Source organism: Podarcis liolepis, assembly GCF_965112155.1.
Source record: "Podarcis liolepis genome assembly, chromosome: 7".
NCBI lineage: Eukaryota > Metazoa > Chordata > Lepidosauria > Squamata > Lacertidae > Podarcis > Podarcis liolepis.
In genome coordinates, this window is record NC_139561.1 from 90917842 (window position 1) to 90936671 (window position 18830).

Consider the following 18830-nt stretch of genomic DNA (forward strand, 5'->3'; position numbering starts at 1 on the left):
TGTGCCCCACAAATAACCCAGAGGTGCATTTTAAATAAAAGGACACATTCTACTCCTGTAAAAACATGCTGATTCCCAGACCGTCCGCGGGCCAGATTTAGAAGGCGATTGGGCCGGATCCGGCCCCCGGGCCTTAGTTTGCCTACCCATGTTCTACGTTTCTAGTCCACATGCTTAAATCTCATCCTTTTTTCTCTCTGGGAGAGAAAGAGACAGAGATGAGAGGAATTTCAGGAGAAAAATAGGAGAGGGCAGGTAGAGGTACTCACCGAAGTCGATCCCTTCGGAGACCTTCCCCCTGGCCACAGACAGCAAAATGGCTCCCCGTCCGTTTTCGCAGGCCTGGTAAACAAGAGACAAGACACGCATTGCAAAATCCAGTCAGTTCATCCACATGGCGGCCACCACTTGAGGGGGGAATAATTTTGCCCTGACTTTCCTCCTGGATTTATGTCAGCATTCTACATAACTGGGTAGGCTTGCCAGAACGAAAACAGTGTTTATTGTTACAATATTGAATCAATGCAGCCGTGAGCTGCTGGTAGCTTGAAAGCAAAACATTATGGGAATGTTGGGAGTGTTCTGTGGGAAACAGAGAGACAGTCTATTCACAGTGCGAAGCACCGGAATTAGCTCAGAGTGTAATATGAGCTGTACAGGAAGTACAGGAGGAGTTTGTCTCTCTGCTGTTGGAGTTTGAAGAGAGCAGACGTGTTTTCTGTAACGCTGCAAAGACAGAAATAAAGGCATGTAAATACGTTTCTGTCTATCTCTTTCCCCTGCCCGGGGGGGCAGGAAAGAGGGGGTGTGTTCTTCTCACGCTGAGAAGGATCGCCTATCGCGACCAAGCCTGTATCCTGCTGGGGAATGCAGACAGGGAGGTCAACAGGAGATCAAGCCGGGTGCCTCGAGAGTTGCCAGTTTCTCCTGATAAAGGCTTGATTCCCAACATTTATAGCAGGCACCGAAAACAGTTCAGTGATGGTGCCAGCCTGACATCAACAGGGAGTTCCACAGTTTGGTTCCTGCCACGCTGAAAAATCAATTTATTATAAAGACAGAATGAATATTCTGCCACACCTGAATCTTCTTGCCCAGACTTCCCCTTAAATGTAAGATTGGATTTTATCAACCCACATTTTTATACTACTGTTTTACTGGCTTTATATTTTTGTTTTGAGGATACTGTTTAGCTAGCTAAGACAGATATTCCATACCAAACTCTGCTCCAAAAGTTTCACTCGTTAGAGTATTAATGTAAATTACTAAACAAACCCTGGTCAGGAACAGTATTTCAGGATTCAGATTAACTCCTTTATAGCACAATAAATTTAACTCTTATTTCTTCCCTTACGGCGGTCGTTGTTTTCTATAAGCTACAATCAAAACAGATGACTCTTATCATCCATTACACCTGAATTTCCAGTCTTCTTAATTCACTTAATCCTCAATGAATCCTATTTTAACGGTACTGTTAACTGTTCTAATGTTTTTACACCGCTCAGAGATTTCTTCAAAAATAAAGTAAGTTTTCAAACATTTGAAATAAATAAACTGGGCTGGTAAAAGGAACAGGGGGGGTTTCATTCAGTAATGGTGAGTACTTCGAGGTCACTGCTTATTTGCCCTGCCCCACTGTTCACCAGGGGAACTGCCTGCCACCGCGTCCCGCTGGCGGCTCACCTCCTGGTACTTCTCAAGGGCCATGCTCGTCTCCGCTCCGTCCTGCGTCTCGATGAAGATGAGTTTGTTGCGCTGAATATTCTCTAGGATCCCCTGCAGCGGCCGGAGAGAAAAACCGGGGTGGGGGTGGGGTGGCGGGTGCGTGAAATTCAAAAAGTCACAAGGCTTCTTCACGCAGCAGGTGGTTCGACGGTGGAACTCCCTCCCACAAGATGCCGTAACGGTCCGAGGAGACGGCTCGAAGAGAGGATTCAGTCAGAGGCCATCCTTGTGGCAGGGAGTTCCACAGTTTAACTTGGCGCTGCGTGAAGAAGTTCCTTCCTTTTTTCTGCCCCGAATTTTCCAGTGCTCAGCTTTGTTGAATATCTAGCGTTGTTACGAGAGAGAGGGAGGGAAAACCTTTTCTCATAATTTTATAAGCTTCTGTGAAGCAACTTTTACTTGCCTTTTCTCTAAATTAAAAAGTCTAAAACGCTGCATTCTTTCTTTCCTTTTTTTAAACATTTTTATTAATTTTTAACATATTAATTAACATTCATACAACAGAACTTCTCATCTTATACAATATTATTTGGACTTCCGTCAACACCTCTGATGATTTTCTGCACTTAGCACTTATTATGCATTTCTTAATTTCATATTACCTTTAAATATCTCTAACTAATAATTCTCCTCACTGTCTTTTTTTTTTTTGCAATATTTCTAATAATTCACCTTACAAAACTTCTTGCAAACCTACCAGCGTAATCGGTTCATCACAATTACTTATCAAGAAGCTTTAGTGGCATCCCATAACATGATCACTTTGTTTCTTCATTACAATTATTCACAAAGTATTCCGTCAACATCTTCTGGGCTTTCTCATTTATCGTTTGATCATCCAATAAGCTTTCATTTAGTCTCCATCAAAAAGTTTTTTCCTCAATTTCCTTTATCTCACATTTTATTGCATTGTGATCCAAAAATGTCTTTGGCTGTATTTCTATTTTTGTTACTATTATGTATAGATAGCCGGCGAATTAACACTCACAGTCAACCTTGTGACCATTTTGGCTGCCCTTTCGTGGACCTTTCCACAATTCAGGGGCAATTTTCAGCTGGGCAAAAACTTTCAAGGAAGGCAAAAAGCAGAGCGGATGAAAGCTGCGGCTGGCAGAGAGCCAAAGGGCCACATACAAAGGTCTTGAGGGCCATATCTTTTCTTTTTTTAATATAATTTTTATTAGTATTTTTTTAACATATCATTTTCAACAGTAATTAAACATACTTTTACATCTTACTCAAATTTTTGACTTCCATCAATCCTGTCTGAAAATTTTCCAATCTAATCTCTCAGTATGCATTTCTTATCTTCCCTATTACATTTCAAATTCATAACCAATATCTCTATCTTTTTCTACTTTGTACCACTTCGTATATTTCTCCTTACAAGACTTCTTGTAGTAGCGTAATTTGTTGATTACAGTTGCTTTTCAAATAGTTCATATACTTCTTCCAATCTTCTGTAAATCTCTGGTCTCGCAGGTTTCGAATCCTTCCTGTCATTTTGTCCAATTCTGCATAGTCCATTAATTTTGTCTGCCATTCTTCTTTCGTCGAAATTTCTTCTTGTTTCCGTTTCTGGGCTAACAATACTCTTGCCGCAGTTGTTGCATATAAAAACAATTTAACATCTTGCCTTTTAATGTCCTGACCTAATACCAAGTAAGAATACTTCTGGTTTTTTAAAAAATGTATATTTCAACATCTTTTTCATCTCATTATATATCATTTCCCAGAGGTTCTTTCCTTTTTTACATTACCACCACATATGATAAAATGTTCCTTCTTTTTCTTTACTTGAGGGCCATATCTAGCTCCTAAGACCAAGATTCAAAGCATTCCCAATTGTCCCAGCTTAAGAAACCCGCCACCCTCTAAAGGTCACTCTCAGGAGCCTCCCAGCCGGCAGCAAAGACCCGGACCCGATCCCCAAATATGCGTGCGCGCACACTCGCACATACCTGCTCATACCACGAGGCCACGATGTTCTCCATGTACTGGTAGCTGGTGAAAAAGGCCACGATGCCGTCCGGGACAATGGCTGACATCTCCAGCAACAGATTCCCGTAGTTGCGGATTACGGCTGCGAGAAAATCAAGGATTGTTTTGGGGAGAGAGCCACACGGAAGCCTTCCCTCTGTCAACCCCTGCCATGAAGGAGGGCAGAGGTGACCCATGACCCAACCACATTCTCACTCCTGGCCGCTGCCCAAGCCAGGCATTTAAAGCCCTTTAAACAGCACAGCTTTCCCCTAAAGAATCCTGGAAATTGTAGTTTGCGAAAGGCGCTGAGATTTGTTAGGAGACCCTCTCGAAACTACAATTCCCAAAGCTCCCTGTGAGTGAGGAATAGGGACGGATTGTTAAAAACACCCTGTAGCACTGCAAGGGGAGCCTTAGAACTCACAGCGCCCTGTTGTTTAGTCATTTAGTCATGTCCGACTCTTCGTGACCCCCTGGACCAGAGCACGCCAGGCACTCCTGTCTTCCACTGCCTCCCGCAGTTTGGTCAAACTCATGCTGGTAGCTTCGAGAACACTGTCCCACCATCTCGTCCTCTGTCGTCCCCTTCTCCTTGTGCCCTCCATCTTTCCCAACATCAGGGTCTTTTCCAGGGAGTCTTCTCTTCTCAGGAGGTGGCCAAAGTCTTGGAGCCTCAGCTTCAGGATCTGTCCTTCCAGTGAGCACTCAGGGCTGATTTCCTTCAGAATGGAGAGGTTGGATCTTCTTGCAGTCCATGGGACTCTCAAGAGTCTCCTCCAGCACCAGAATTCAAAAGCATCAATTCTTTGGTGATCAGCCTTCTTTATGGTCCAGCTCTCACTTCCATACATCGCTACTGGGAAAACCATAGATTGAACTATACGGACCTTTGTCGGCAAGGTGATGTCTCTGCTTTTTAAGATGCTGTCTAGGTTTGTCATTGCTTTTCTCCCAAGAAGCAGGCGTCTTTTAATTTCGTGGCTGCTGTCACCACCTGCAGTGATCATGGAGCCCAAGAAAGTAAAATCTCTCACTGCCTCCATTTCTTCCCCTTCTATTTGCCAGGAGGTGATGGGACCAGTGGCCATGATCTTCGTTTTTTGATGTTGAGCTTCAGCGCCCTTAACAAACTACAATTCCCAGAATGCTTTGGGGGGTGAAACCACGGCTGTTTGAAGCCCTTTAAAAATGCTTGGTGCGAATATGCAATTTTAGGCAAGAAGGGGTGGGGTGCAAAGTCCACGCAAGGCAAATATTCTGCTCCCCCTCCTTACCAATGTCTTCGCGCGTCTCGAACTTGGAGCTGATGGTCACCTGGTCGTTCCCTCTCCCCACAATCTGAAATGGGAAAGGGGATTTAGAGAAACAGCCCGTTTTGGGGGGGGAACGAAATGGGGGAAGTTGGGTGGTTGATTAATTGAACACCCCTCTTTTTACAGAAGGAAAGGGAACCTCAAAAAAATCCTTTAGGGGTGGAACGTCCGACGAAAAGGCATTTATTTTATTGCCTTTGTACCCTGCTTTTTCCACCAGGGATCTCAAAGGGGCCATCTCTCTTCACAACAACAACAACCCTGAAAGGTTGGACCGAGAGGCAGTGACCAGCCCCGAAGGTTTGGAGGTTGGGGGGCCGCGTCCGGACCCTTAAAGAAAGCAGACGGCCTCTTCACCCTTTGCTCCTCTGGACTGATGGCGGCCCTGGCACTCTGGGGAGAGCCCTCTGCCAACCGCCCCGTCTCCTCGCACTCACCATCGGGCAAAGGCAGGTCCTGGCGAGGGTCATGGTGAACGTTGCCATGGTGACGGGCCTGAAGTCCAGGATTTTGGGGTAGATGTCCAGCGGCGAAAGGGTCTGCGCCCGAATGAGGAGGAAATTGGGGTGGAAAATGTGGCCACAAATCACAGTTTTCTTTCATGCAAACACACACAAACTCACACCGGTTTGGGCCTGCAGGAAGAGGACCCTCACGGACCCGGTAAAAAGGCCACACTTACTCCTGAGGTGATAATGACTGACTGGAACCTCTCAAAGACTGGCTTGATAGCGATGGAGGCGTCCATGCAGCTGTGGAGAATCACAGAATTGTTGGACGGGACACCAAAGGGACATCTAGTCCACCCCCTTGCAACACCCAGGCTTCCCGCCCCCTCAATAATAATTAATAATAATTATTATTATTATTTATACCCCGCCCATCTGGCTGAGTTTCCCCAGCCACTCTGGGCGGCTCCCAATCGAGTGTAAAAAACAATACAGCAGTAAATATTAAAAACTTCCCTAAAGAGGGCTGCCTTCAGATGTCTTCTAAATGTCAGATACAGTGGTGCCTCGCAACACGAAATTAATTCGTTCCGCAAGTTTTTTCTTCTTGCGAGTTTTTGAGTTTTTCGTCTTGCGAAGCACGGTTTCCCATAGGAATGCATTGAAAATCAATCAATGCGTTCCTATGGAGACCGTCCGGGGACAGAGGGGAGGCGCCGCGGGCCTTCCCCTCTGTCCCCGGACCTGTTTTAAAGCAAGGGAAGGGGCAGCGGGGAGAATCGCCGCCCGGAGATTGCGGGGCTGGCAACGGGGAGAAGCGATCTTCTCCCCGCCGCCCCTTGCTTCAAAAGAGGTCCGGGGTGCGGGGGCAAGCTTCATTTTGTGAAGCAAGCCCATAGGGAAATTCGTCTTGCGAAGCAACTCGAAAACGAAAAAACCTTTCGTCTTGCGAGTTTTTCGTCTCGCGAGGCGTTCGTCTTGCGGGGCACCACTGTAGTTGTTGTTCTCTTTGACATCTGATGGGAGTGTGTTCCACAGGGCGGGTGCCACCACCGAGAAGGCCCTCTGCCTGGTTCCCTGTAACTTGGCTCCTCTTAGTGAGGGAACCACCAGAAGGCCCTCGGAACTGGACCTCAGTGTCTGGGCTGGACGATGGGGGTGGAGACGCTCCTTCAGGTATACAGGACCAAGGCTGTTTAGGGCTTTAAAGGTCAACACCAACATTCTGAATTTTGCTCGGAAATGTCCTGGGAGCCAATGTAGGTCTTTCAGGACCGGTGTTATGTGGTCCCAGCGGCCGCTCCCAGTCACCAGTCTAGCTGCCGCATTCTGGATTAATTGCAGTTTCCAGGTCACCTTCAAAGGTAGCCCCACGTAGAGCGCATGGCAGTAGTCCAAGTGGGAGATAACCAGAGCATGCACCACTCTGGCAAGACAGTCTGTGGGCAGGGAGGGTCTCATCCTGCGTACCAGATGCAGCGGGCAGACAGCTGCCCTGGACACAGAACTGACCTGCTCCTCCATGGACAGCTGTGAGTCCAAAATGACTCCCAGGCTGCGCACCTTGTCCTTCAGGGGCACAGTTACCCCATTCAGGACCAGGGAGTCCTCCACACCCATCCGCCTCCTGTCCCCCAAAAACAGTACTTCAGTCTTGTCAAGATTCAACCTCAATCTGTTGGCCGCCATCCATCCTCCAACCTCAAAAAACAACATTTTGCAAACATAGCTTTGGCCTCGAAAGGACGTTCTGATTTCCACTCAGCTACGGCCTTCCCCAACCTGGTGCCATCCGGATGTTGTCAAACTATAACTCCCGTCAGCCCCAGCGTTGCACGGGGAGTTCTGGTTCAAAACATCTCAGGTGGGTGCAGGATTGGGGAAGATTCCAAGAAAAAACTGAGACAGAGAAACGGGGTAGATTCTGCACACACACACACACACACACACACAGCACAGAAAAAGAAAAATAATAGACTTCCGGGTTAGCGCCTCAGGCAATGGCGGATTTCCTCTGCCCAGGAGGAATCCGCTTCGTGGGAACTAGGGTCTGGACCGCCGCGGCGAGGCGGAGACCCATTAAAAACCACAGGTGGGAGAAGACTGTGGACGTGGGATTCGGCTGGCACCTTTTGCGCCTCCCCTATTCGCGGGGAAACCCGGTTTCGGGGATCCGGAGCGACGTGGGGTGAGTGGCGCGGTGCTTTGAATCGATTGCTTTTTTCACGGAGTGAAGCCACATTGCTGTTGCCGGAGAGCGCTGACTTTTTCCTGTGGACAATTGGATTTTAAACAACTGCCCGTGAGTAGAACGGAAAAATTGGATTAAGAAACTTTTTAATTTGGCACCGAAGCGGGAAGGTCTAAACAGGAAGTCCGCCTTCCGCTTTTGTAAATAGATTGAAGCAAAGACATTGCAAGCTAGAGTCTGGAAAGTCGTTTGTAAAGGACTAAATTTCCATCAGTTAAAGTCACTAAACCCCCCCTTGAAAGCAGGAGAAGGGGGGGGAATCTTTTTAGACTGTTTAAACCTGCAGAAGAGAGAGTAAAGAAAGATAAATTTCCACCGTCTTGATCCTGGGAGCGGGGTGTCAGAGACAGACACTTTGGGGAAGTTCATTGACTGTGGACAAAACGTTTTTGACAGATAGTTAAAAAAGAGAAACATATTGATTCCAATGTTCCCTTTTGCATTTAAAAGGAACGAAATATTTGGGAAACGAAAGGAACTTTGTTGCTAGAATCTGCTTTTAAAAAGACGGATACAAATAGAAATTGTTTCCCCTAGAGGGAGCTTTTGAAACTGTTGCTGGAGTCGATCTGGGGAATTCCAGCTGTAGAGATAAAAGATCGTGGGAACTAGACACCGACCTTGAACAAGAATGTGCCCAGAAGAAGCTTTAGTGCTTGCTTTTTGCAAGACAAGTGCTTTACTGGAACAGCTACATGAGAAGATGGATTTGATGACTATTGCAGTTGGAAATTTTGGACAAACAGTGAATACTTATATAGTAACCACTCAGGAATCAATCCAGGAATGTGCTTTGACAGAGCAAGTGGTGAAGAAGATAAAGGAGGAGGTAGTTGCTGAACCTCAAGTACCAGAAATGGAGAGAGCTGCAGCCTTGCAGGAACATAAGTTGCTGTCTTTGATGATTCCACCTAAACATTAGGAAGAACTTCCTGAGAGTAAGAGCTGTTCAACAGTGGAATTTGCTGCCAAGGAGTGTGGTGGAGTCTCCTTCTTTGGAGGTCTTTAAGCAGAGGCTTGACAACCATATTTCAGGAGTGCTCTGATGGTGTTTCCTGCTTGGCAGGGGGTTGGACTCGATGACCCTTGTGGTCTCTTCCAACTCTATCATTCTATGATTCTATGATTCTATGACTGAACCTGGAGAAAGTCAGATTTGGAGAGATGGAATACTGTTTGGTCTGGAGATGGGAAGTTGGATAGATCCCCCTATGCAGGGATGTTTTGACTTTTTGGATTTGGCTTTGGGCCAGGGGGAGTTCGCAGTTGTGGGAGCCCTTAACCTTGGAGGGACTTTGAAACATGCCTTTAAATATCCTTTGGATTTCAGTGTCGACTATGGAGAATGGGCTGACTTGTCGAGAAGGGATAAAGATATTGTCAAGTTGGAGTCTCCCCGAGAGAAAGGAAGGAAATTAAGAATAAGATCAGCAGAAGATAAAGTAAAGTACAGGTATAAACATGAAGAAGACCTGCGGAAGGGACATGGAAAAGACTTAAGAGCCTCGGATAGAAGGTCACCAGGTTGATGGACTAGATGGATGGAACAGAAAGGACTGACAAAACCCAAGACCAGGAAGAAGAGACGACGGATGAAGATTGGAAGAAAGTTTTAAAAATTCATTTAGAAAATTATTGTAAAATTAATGAGTATTAGAAAAATGTTGGAATGAAACTATTTGGCTTTAGTAGAAATGTTAAAAAGAATTATGTATAAATATGTTTTGTTAAAAAGAATTAGGTATAAATAAGATTTAAGTTTTAAACTTTAGGGTTTTTTATGGTAAGATAAGGTTAAAATAGATTAAGGTAATCTAATGACAGAATATTGTGAAAGATGGAAAGGATTTGCTGAGATAATTAATAACCAGAATACAAAAAAGGAAGGTGTGAGGAGGTCGATGAAACAAGTTAATGAAAGATAAGGATTTGGGAATATTGGATTTGTTTTTAAATTTTTTGTTTTGTTTTTTTTTGATTCTGATGTATTGTGTGTTTTGTTTTGTTTTTGGGTTTTTTTTGACTTTTGTCTTTTTTGACTTATATTGTTTAATCTCTTTTTTTGTATACCTTTTTTCCTTTTCTTTTTTCTTGCTTTTTCCTTTCTCTTTCTGTAATTTTAAATTCTCAATAAATATCATTTAAAAAAATAAATAATAATAATATTGGGAGGGGCCCACAAAAGCCATTGTCTGTCTCAGCCTTTCTCAAGTCTGAGTCCCTGGATTTTGTGGGGCTCCAACTCCCGTCATTCCTAGACGGCGGTCAGGGATTATGGGAGTCGTAGTTCAAGCTGAGGACCCAAAGTTGAGAAAGGCTAGTCTCACTAATGCCTCTTGCAAGCTGGTCGTTGTAAGAGCAACTGTCTAATGATTGGTGTTTGATTCTTTCCTCTACCCTTCTCATACCTTTCCCTTGTGTGTTGTGTGTGTGGGGTTTTTTAGACTGTAAGTCTGTGGGCAGAGACGCTCTTGTTTTGACTTATTTTTATGCAAACCACTCTGGGAACCCTTTTTGGCTTACGAGCTGACTTCAAAGGTTCTAAACGTTCAGAAAGCTGGTGTGAATTTTAATCTGTTCTTAGCCTATTGTTATTTTAACTTTGGGGAAGTCTTAGTGATTGTCATTGATTTTTCTCACTCGTCATTTTACCGTCTTGCCTTTAAAAACTGCTTTGAGGTGTTTTTTAAAGAAATATTCAAGCAGTGTATAAATTTTATGAAATAAATAAATTAAATACCGTATTTTTTGCTCTATAAGACTCACTTTTTCCCTCCTAAAAAGTAAGGGGTGCGTCTTATGGAGCGAATGCAGGCTGCGCAGCTTTCCCAGGAGCCAGAACAGCAAGAGGGATTGCTGCTTTCGCTGCGCAGCGATCCCTCTTGCTGATCTGGCTTCTGAGATTCAGAATATTTTTTCCCTTGTTTTCCTCCTCCAAAAACTAGGAGCGTCTTGTGGTCTGGTGCGTCTTATAGAGCGAAAAATACGGTAGATATGACCTTCCAGCTGACAGGCAGTTGACTCCTGGGGTTACCTGTCGTCCGTCAAGACTGACCACTGCCCCTCCTCCGGCTGTGCATCTTTTTAGAGAAGAAAGGGACCCAAGGATTTCCCCCCAAAAGTGGGAGCCCTCTAGATTTCCCGGGTGCCCTCTTGGTGCTCACCTGAAGTGCAGGATGGGGTTGATGATAGTGGGAGTTCGGTCGTCAAACGGTTCGATGATTATAGTAAAACCTGCGGTGGGATAATTAAACAAAGATGTTTGGGTATCTGGCACGAGCACACACACACACACACACACACACACACTCAACAAAAAATTATGCACAAAATCAGGATGCTAATCTCCCTATATAATAATAATATATAATAATTTATTATTTATACACCGCCCAGTTTCCCCAGCCACTCTGGGCAGCTCCCAATCGAGTGTTAAAAGCAATACAGCATTATTGGCCATTCCAGAGAGTGCACAGCTTTCCTTAGAATAAAGGAAGGATGCAAGCTTCTAGCCCTTCCTTACGGGGTCCTTGCTGTGGGATCACATTCATCCAGTGCTTTACCAACTGCACTGGCTCCCGGTGGAGTACAGGGTCAGGTTTAAGGTGCTGGTTTTGACCTTTAAAGCCCTATGCGGCCTAGGACCCATGTACCTACAGGGCCGCCACTCCCGGTATGCCACACGGAGGACCTTAAGGTCCTCAAATGACAACATTTTGGAGATCCCAGGTCGCAAGGTGGTTAGATTGGTCTCAACTAGGGCCAGGGCCTTTTCAGTACTGGCCCCAACTTGGTGGAACGCTCTGTCACAAGAGACCAGGGCCCTGCGGGACTTGACATCTTTCCGCAGGGCCTGCAAGACAGAGCTGTTCCGCCTGGCCTTTGGTCGGGGTTCAGTCTGATCCTTATGCTGTCCTCCCCTTATGGTCTTGATCTATGGGCTACTCTTAAAATGAGGCTGCATTTTAAATTGCATCTTAACTTGTATTTTAAATTGGTACACAAATCGGCTGTGGCCTGTCCCCCTATCATGTTTTTTACTGTGATTTTATTGGTGTTAGCCGCCCTGAACCCGGCTCTGGCCGGGGAGGGCGGGGTATAAATAAAATTATTATTATTATTATTATTATTATTACTACTACTACTACTACTACTACCGGGGGGGGGGGGGGAGTTTGAGAGCCATGCTAACTTATTTCAAGCTTCCGGGCTTGAAATTTTAAATGTTCATTTTACCTACTATAAATGAACTGTTGTTTTATCTCCCATATTCTTACAAACTGTATGTTACTCAGTATTTTTGTTTTAAGCTTTTCACTGCAGAAGAAGCAGCTTGAAGATCTAACCCAGGGGTGGCTAACGCTCCAGGGTTAGCTGTGATTCCTGGGGTTGGGCTGGATGACCCTTGGGGTCCCTTTCAGATCTATGATTTATGCAGAAAGCATTGCAGGCTGGAATATTTCTTGACCTGGGCCTGCAAGCCAGTCGAGGCCCAAGCTTCTAGGACACCAGAAAGCTTTCCTTCCGAGAGCCGAGGAGGAAGAATTAAGCTTCTTAAAGGCGGCTGGACTGACTCATCCTCAGGACTAAGAACTTAAGAGACTTAGGAGGTATTTATATGCCGTGGCAACGTCAGACAAAAAACACACGGAGCCCGTCCCCTTCTCCTCTCGGCTTGAGGAGATGGTGCAGCAGTCCTCAGCGCATGAGAGCACCATTGTGCTTTGCTCCAGCGCTTCTCCGGGCTGTGGCACAGAGGAGAGCCCCCTGGTGGCTTCAAGGCCTGGACACAGCAGTTCAGGCACTGGCGACTTCAAGACTGGATGAGTGCGATGCACTCTCTGTGGGGCATCCCTCGCCCTCGATCCCAAAGCTGTGGCTGGTCCAGAACGTATTTGTTTAGACAAGCCTGTCCAAATGTTTAGAAAGTCGATGAAAGTTTTAATAAAAAAATTCCTTCCAGTAGCACCTTAAAGACCAACTGAGTTAGTTCTTGGTATGAGCTTTCGTGTGCATGCACACTTCTTCAGATACACATGCACACATGCATGCACACGAAAGCTCATACCAAGAACTAACTCAGTTGGTCTTTAAGGTGCTACTGGAAGGAATTTTTTTATTTTGACTATGGCAGACCAACATGGCTACCTATCTGTAACTGAAAGTTTTGATATTAGTCTTGTTGCAGGAATTTATGTATAGGTTGGGGGGGGGGTTGCCCCTCCAGCAGATATCAGGCACATGCAGCCCACTACCAAAACCAGCACAATCGCTTTTGTGACTTGTGATTTGTCCCCACAAAACACTTCATCACAGTTTCTTCCTATCTATTCAAAGTGCCTTTGCTGCACGATGCCAAATGTAAGAATTCACTGATAAATGTATCTCTGTACTGGCTCACTGGGGAAACTTCAGAAATTCATCTAGACATGTGAGCTCAGCTACTCAGCAGCCCCTCTGCCGGAGTGATAATCCCTGGCCTCCTGATACCTGAGTGCCAGACAGGTAGCCATTCCAGGACTTACAAACCCAGATGAAGACAAAAGGATGTGATAACTTGGCTGGGAAACAGGGAAATGTAAATATCTCTTTTGCTTCACTTGATGGGTGTTTGGTGGAGGGCAAGGGGAACCATGAGGCAGGGTCCAGGATGCTCTGATTACTGCCACCAGACCTCCCCTTTCATGATCTATGAGTGATGTAGTTTGGGGGCGTGTAACATGGGGATTAGCAGCTAATAAAAGTTTGGGTTCTCTTTTGTTTGGGGCTTCCATCTTGTTCCACCTGGTGGCAGGTGGGAGTCCTGTCGCGACAGCCTTCAATAAAGACCAAGCCGACTGGCTGCTGTTTTGCTCTGGTATTCCTGGCTGGGGTCCTTGTTTTTTTCTCCAAGGCAGCCCCTCAGATTTCTCTGTTAACAGTCTACAGGCCACGGCTGATTTGTGTACCAATTTGGCAGACATGCACCAAACCCGGAAGTGACCCAAAAAGTCACAAAAGGGGGCTTACACAGGCCCCACTGACGTCCACAAGGGTCTGGAACATAAGCCTTGCACAAATCAGTTGTTACCTCTGCTGCTATTTGAACTTTTCAGACACAGCCACTGCCAGAGAGCTAAGGGTCTTGCTTTTTAAAGGCGCGAACTACCCTATCAGACGCAGAAAGTCTCCCTTACCTTTGGAGTAAGTGCTGACCAGGGTGGCGAAATTGGAAATCAGCGTGATGGGAGAGAAATCAGAGATGTCGGCGATTTCCAGTGTTCGCAGAAGGGAGCGGAGGCGCTCTGCACAGAATCTGCAAAAGGAAGGAAAGCCCGAGTTTGCAGGAAGGCAGGGGTTGCCTTCGGGGGAGAAGGTTTGTGTGAAGGAACAGTGATGGGGAATCAGCCTTCTGGATGCTCCAGCTCTCACTTCCATACATCACTACTGGGAAAACCATGGCTTTAACTATACGGACCTTTGTCGGCAAAGTGGTTTACACACAATAAATAGTAGCACAGCAGAACTTCACAATTGAAACATAAATCGTACAGTGGTGCCCCGCAAGACGAATGCCTCGCAAGACGGAAAACTCGCTAGACGAAAGAGTTTTCCGTTTTGGAGGTGCTTCGCAAAACGAATCTCCTATGGGCTTGCTTTGCAAGACGAAAATGTCTTGCGAGTTCCTGCGGGTTTTTTTCCCTTCCCCCCCTTTTTCTAAGCCGCTTATCCACTTATCTGCTAAGCCGATAAGCCGCTAAAAGCCGCTAAAAGCCGCTAAAAGCCGCTAATCCGTCAATGGGCTTGCTTCGCAAGACGAAAAAACCGCTAGACGAAGAGACTCACAGAACGGATTCTTTTCGTCTTGCGAGGCACCACTGTATCAAAGAATTAACAAACCGTCAGTAAAACAACTGGAAACAGAACCTGAAGAAACCGCCGTCTCTGCCCTGGAGTCGAACGCCACTCACAGGTTGGGGTGCAAGCAAGGGTACGAAGGGTGGGGTTGGCTTTTGGGGGTGGGAGATTCTCCCTCCTGACCCCCCACTTACCGAAGGGGCTTGCGCTCAATGCAGACCTTCTCGAAGATGTCCTTCAGGAACGACGGGGGGCTTTCCTGGACCACGTGGTGAACCCGCAAGCGGGACTTCAAGTACTCCAGGAAGCGTTTCAGGAAGCCCACAAAGTGCTCCGCGGTCCGGATGTTGCCCGGGACGGCCTCTGCCAAGAGGGGACAGAAAGGCAGGTCGGACCTTTGCCGTTACGCTTGTGGGGCAGCCCAGGCCAGCAGGCAGGAGGCCCCAGGGCAGCCAGAACAAATCTCTCCCCCCCTTTTCAAGAATGAGAAATGGGTCAATGCTGGATCAAACCAAGGATACACCTCACCTGGAGTAGGTAAAGGTAAAGGGACCCCTGACCATTAGGTCCAGTCGTGGCCGACTCTGGGGTTGCGGCGCTCATCTCGCTTTATTGGCCGAGGGAGCCGGTGTACAGCTTCCGGGTCATGTGGCCAGCATGACTAAGCCGCTTCTGACGAACCAGAGCAGCGCACGGAAACGCCGCTTACCTTCCCGCCGGAGTGGTACCTATTTATCTACTTGCACTTTGATGGGCTTTTGAACTGCTAGGTTGGCAGCAGGGACCGAGCAACGGGAGCTCACCCCGTCGCGGGGATTCGAACTGCCGACCTTCTGATCGGCAAGCCCTAGGCTCCGTGGTTTAACCCACAGCGCCACCCGTGTCCCAACACCTTGCCTGGAGTCTTGTCTTAAATGGGGGGCAACCACCACAGGCTCCCCACCTCCCGCTGCAGAAAGAGGCACAAGCACCTTGCAGGACCTCGTCGGGCAGCACCGGGTTGGCCAAATAGACGTCCGTTTCGCGGGCGACGTTCGCCTCCCGCAGACCTTCCACCAGGCGCCGGTATTCCTCCTTCAGCTTCTGAGCATCCGTCTCCTTGATCCTTGAGAAAACAGGGAGAAGGGGGTTGTATACCTGGAGGAGCGTCTCCACCCCTATCGTTCTTCCCGGACACTGAGGTCCAGCTCCGAGGGCCTTCTGGTGGTTCCCTCATTGCGAGAAGTGCGGTTACAGGGAACCAGGCAGAGGGCCTTCTTGGTGGTGGCACCCGCCCTGTGGAACGCCCTCTTTTCAGATGTCAAGGAAATAAGAGCTGTCTTATCTTTAAATGACATCTGAAGGCAGCCCTGTTTAGGGAAGTTTTTAATATTTAATGCTGTATTGTTTTTAACACTCGATTGGGAGCCGCCCAGAGTGGCTGGGGAAACTCAGCCAGATAGGCAGGGTATGATGATGATGATTATTATTATTATTATTATTCCTGTGGGTTATGAGCAGCCAGGGCTGTACGCAATCCCAGGATGGCACAGGAGACCTGCAGGATGTGGCCCTCAAACAAACAAATGGGTAAGCAACCCCTCCATGTACGGAACGCCTCCGACCCCCCCGGAGCATAAAGCGTGGATCCCAGTGGCAGTCTGACGCAGTAGGAAATATCTTCCCAAGTTCCTAATTCAGTTCCCTGGGTATTTCAGCTATCAGTATAGAAATGGAACAAGTTTCTAGCTTTCATGGAGGCCAGGGTGGTTGGAAAAGGTCTCCCCCTGCCCCCAAGGAGGGTTTCCAGGGCTTTACAGCGGCTCCTTGCCGCACCCGCTTCATGACCCAACAAGCTGTGATTCCTGAGTTGCGGGGGGTTGGGCTAGATGACCCTTAGGGTCCCCTTCCAACTCTACAATTCTGTAACTGGAATTATGCATGCGGGACGTCCCATAGAATCAGGGGCTGATCTTAGTGCAGGATTTCGACATTGCGCTCATGGGCATTTGCTGAGTCAAGGCTGCCGGGTGGGAAAATGAGAGGGTCCTATCTTAATTTATCTTAATAATAATAATTTCTTATTTATACCCCGCCATTCCCAGTTCAAAAAACCGGGCTCAGGGCGGCTAACAACAAATTTAAAACACTTAATTGATGCAACAAAAACAGCATAAAATACAGTATAAAACATGGATAACAATAAGAATTCAAAAATCAATTTAGGGGGGAAAGCCATCCAATAAACATCAGACGATCACCAGGGCTAGCTGGCTAAATTAGTCCTATTTGGGCCAGCGAGGAGACCAGGGGAGAATTAGCTGTGGGATCCCAGAGCGGGTAATCTTCATAAAAGGGGGAGGGAAGGAAGGGGAATAAAAGATCAGGCTAAGTTCAAGTTGAAAGCCAGGCGGAATAGCTCTGTCTTACAGGCCCGGCGGAAGGAAGTTAAATCCTGCAGGGCCCTGGTCTCATGGGACAGAGCATTCCACCAGATTGGAGCCACCACTGAGAAGGCCCTGGCCCTGGTGGAGGATAGTCTGACTTCCTTAGGGTCTGGGACCTCTAAACTATGGTTATTCGTGGACCTTAAGGTCCTCTGCGGGGCAGACCAGGAGAGGCGGTCCTGTAAATACGAGGGCCGTAAGCCACAAAGGGTTTTAAAGGTCAAAACCAGCACCTTAAAGCTGACCCAATACTCCACCGGGAGCCAGATAAATTCAACAGTGTAAGTAAGTTCTGATGGAAGTAATCATGAAATACTGAATGGTTTAGTTTCTATACAACTTGCAGGGACTTATGCTATGCAAAATGAACCATGTGAAGAGAAGAAGGGAAGTCACTGATATTTTAAGGTTGTCTAAGTGAATATTCTAAATTGTAAAACAGAAAATTTAATTTAAAAAAATGGGGAAATAAGAGGGTCTCCTCACTCACTTCTGGATGCTGGCTTGGAGCGTGGCCACGTTGCCCTGGCACCGGTCCAGCATCTTGCGCGTGATGTTGACACCCATGGAATCGATGCAGACGTTGTCTGTGGGAGAAGGAAGAGGCCAGCCGGCCGGTCTATGTGATGTTCCAGGCAGGTGAAGACAGACCGAGAGTTTTCCGGCATGGCAACTGAACCACCGCGCTTGTCAGGATGGGGCAGCGAGACCTCCTTTCGTGAGAGAATCTTCTTCCCACAACGCCTCCTCGAATTTTAACACACCCTGCGCTGATAACCATCGCGGCACCATGTAGCTGTGAGTTCCGCAGGCTCTGCGTGTGCTACATGAACCACCACCCTCACCCTGTCAGCTCAGGAAAGGCCCTGCTACGCTTGGCCCTAAAGGGACAGTCGCATTATCCCCCCACATTGCAGGGGGTTGGACTAGATGGCATCTGGGGTCCCCACCCAACTCAACAATTCTATGATTCTAGGTATGTGCTTGCAGATGTTCAAGACAGACAAAAGGTGCTCTTACATACCGATATTGTGAGCCTCGTCGAAGACGACGACGGATTTCTTGGCCAGTTCTTTAGACACCAGGTCAGCGATCTTGGGGTCCAGGAGATAGTGGTAGCTGTACACCACGATGTTGGCGTGAAGGATCTGGTCCAGCGTGGAGAGAAACAGCAGAACAAGGACACACGTGGCATGAAAATCTATACTGTATTGGACCAAGTTATCACATCCTTTTTTTGAAAAAATGAAATGATCTAGGAGTCTTGGTTGACCACAAACTTGACATGAGCCAACAGTGTTTCCTGCTTGGCAGGGGGTTAGACTCGATGGCCCTTGTGGTCTCTTCCAACTCTATGATTCTATGATTCTCCCTCTCTCCTCACAGCAGGCGTTCCATCAGGCTACCAGCTTCCCTCCCAGCCGGTCATGAGAAGAACCGTAATGTTCAAGAACAGGTGCCTGAGCTTTCCCCTTCCTCTTCCCTCCCCATCCCTTTTTCCTTGCATGCCGTGTCCTTTCCATTCTAAGCCCGGGAGCAGCAATCTCTATGCTTCAAACAAAATTATTTGCATTCATTAGTTTGTACTTGGCTCTCTGGCCTCAGATATTCCAGCAGGCCTTGCACTCTTTGAGCTATGAGGTCAGGAACTTGGCATCTATAAAGCTGCCCAGAGTGGCTGGGGAAAGTCAGCCAGATGGGCGGGGTATAAATACATTATTATTATTATTATTATTATTATTATTATTATTATTATTAAAGAGGAGGTTCTTAAGAAGCTGAATAGTATTTTAAATCTGTTTTAGTATTATTAGTACAGTGGTACCTCAGGTTACATACGCTTCAG

The 18830-nt window shown here is 46.9% G+C and overlaps 2 protein-coding genes across 2 annotated transcripts in view; both read right to left on the minus strand.

Moving 5' to 3' along the window:
* The window catches only part of ERCC2 (ERCC excision repair 2, TFIIH core complex helicase subunit), a 36011-nt gene that overhangs the window by 5838 nt on the left and 11343 nt on the right, over positions 1-18830 (minus strand). Inside the window, exons 8-19 of the mRNA XM_083516165.1 lie at positions 18009-18132; positions 17475-17571; positions 15530-15663; positions 14753-14921; positions 13898-14016; positions 10886-10955; positions 5704-5773; positions 5459-5560; positions 4983-5046; positions 3687-3808; positions 1684-1776; positions 270-342 (exon numbers count right to left, since the gene is read on the minus strand). Coding sequence (XP_083372291.1) covers positions 270-342; positions 1684-1776; positions 3687-3808; positions 4983-5046; positions 5459-5560; positions 5704-5773; positions 10886-10955; positions 13898-14016; positions 14753-14921; positions 15530-15663; positions 17475-17571; positions 18009-18132 — 1237 coding nt within the window. The remainder of the gene's footprint in view (positions 1-269; positions 343-1683; positions 1777-3686; positions 3809-4982; positions 5047-5458; positions 5561-5703; positions 5774-10885; positions 10956-13897; positions 14017-14752; positions 14922-15529; positions 15664-17474; positions 17572-18008; positions 18133-18830) is intronic.
* PPP1R13L (protein phosphatase 1 regulatory subunit 13 like) overlaps positions 15246-18830 on the minus strand; it is a gene marked incomplete at its 5' end in the record, with an annotated part of 81941 nt that continues 78356 nt past the window's right edge. Inside the window, one exon of the transcript XR_014529003.1 lies at positions 15246-15380. The remainder of the gene's footprint in view (positions 15381-18830) is intronic.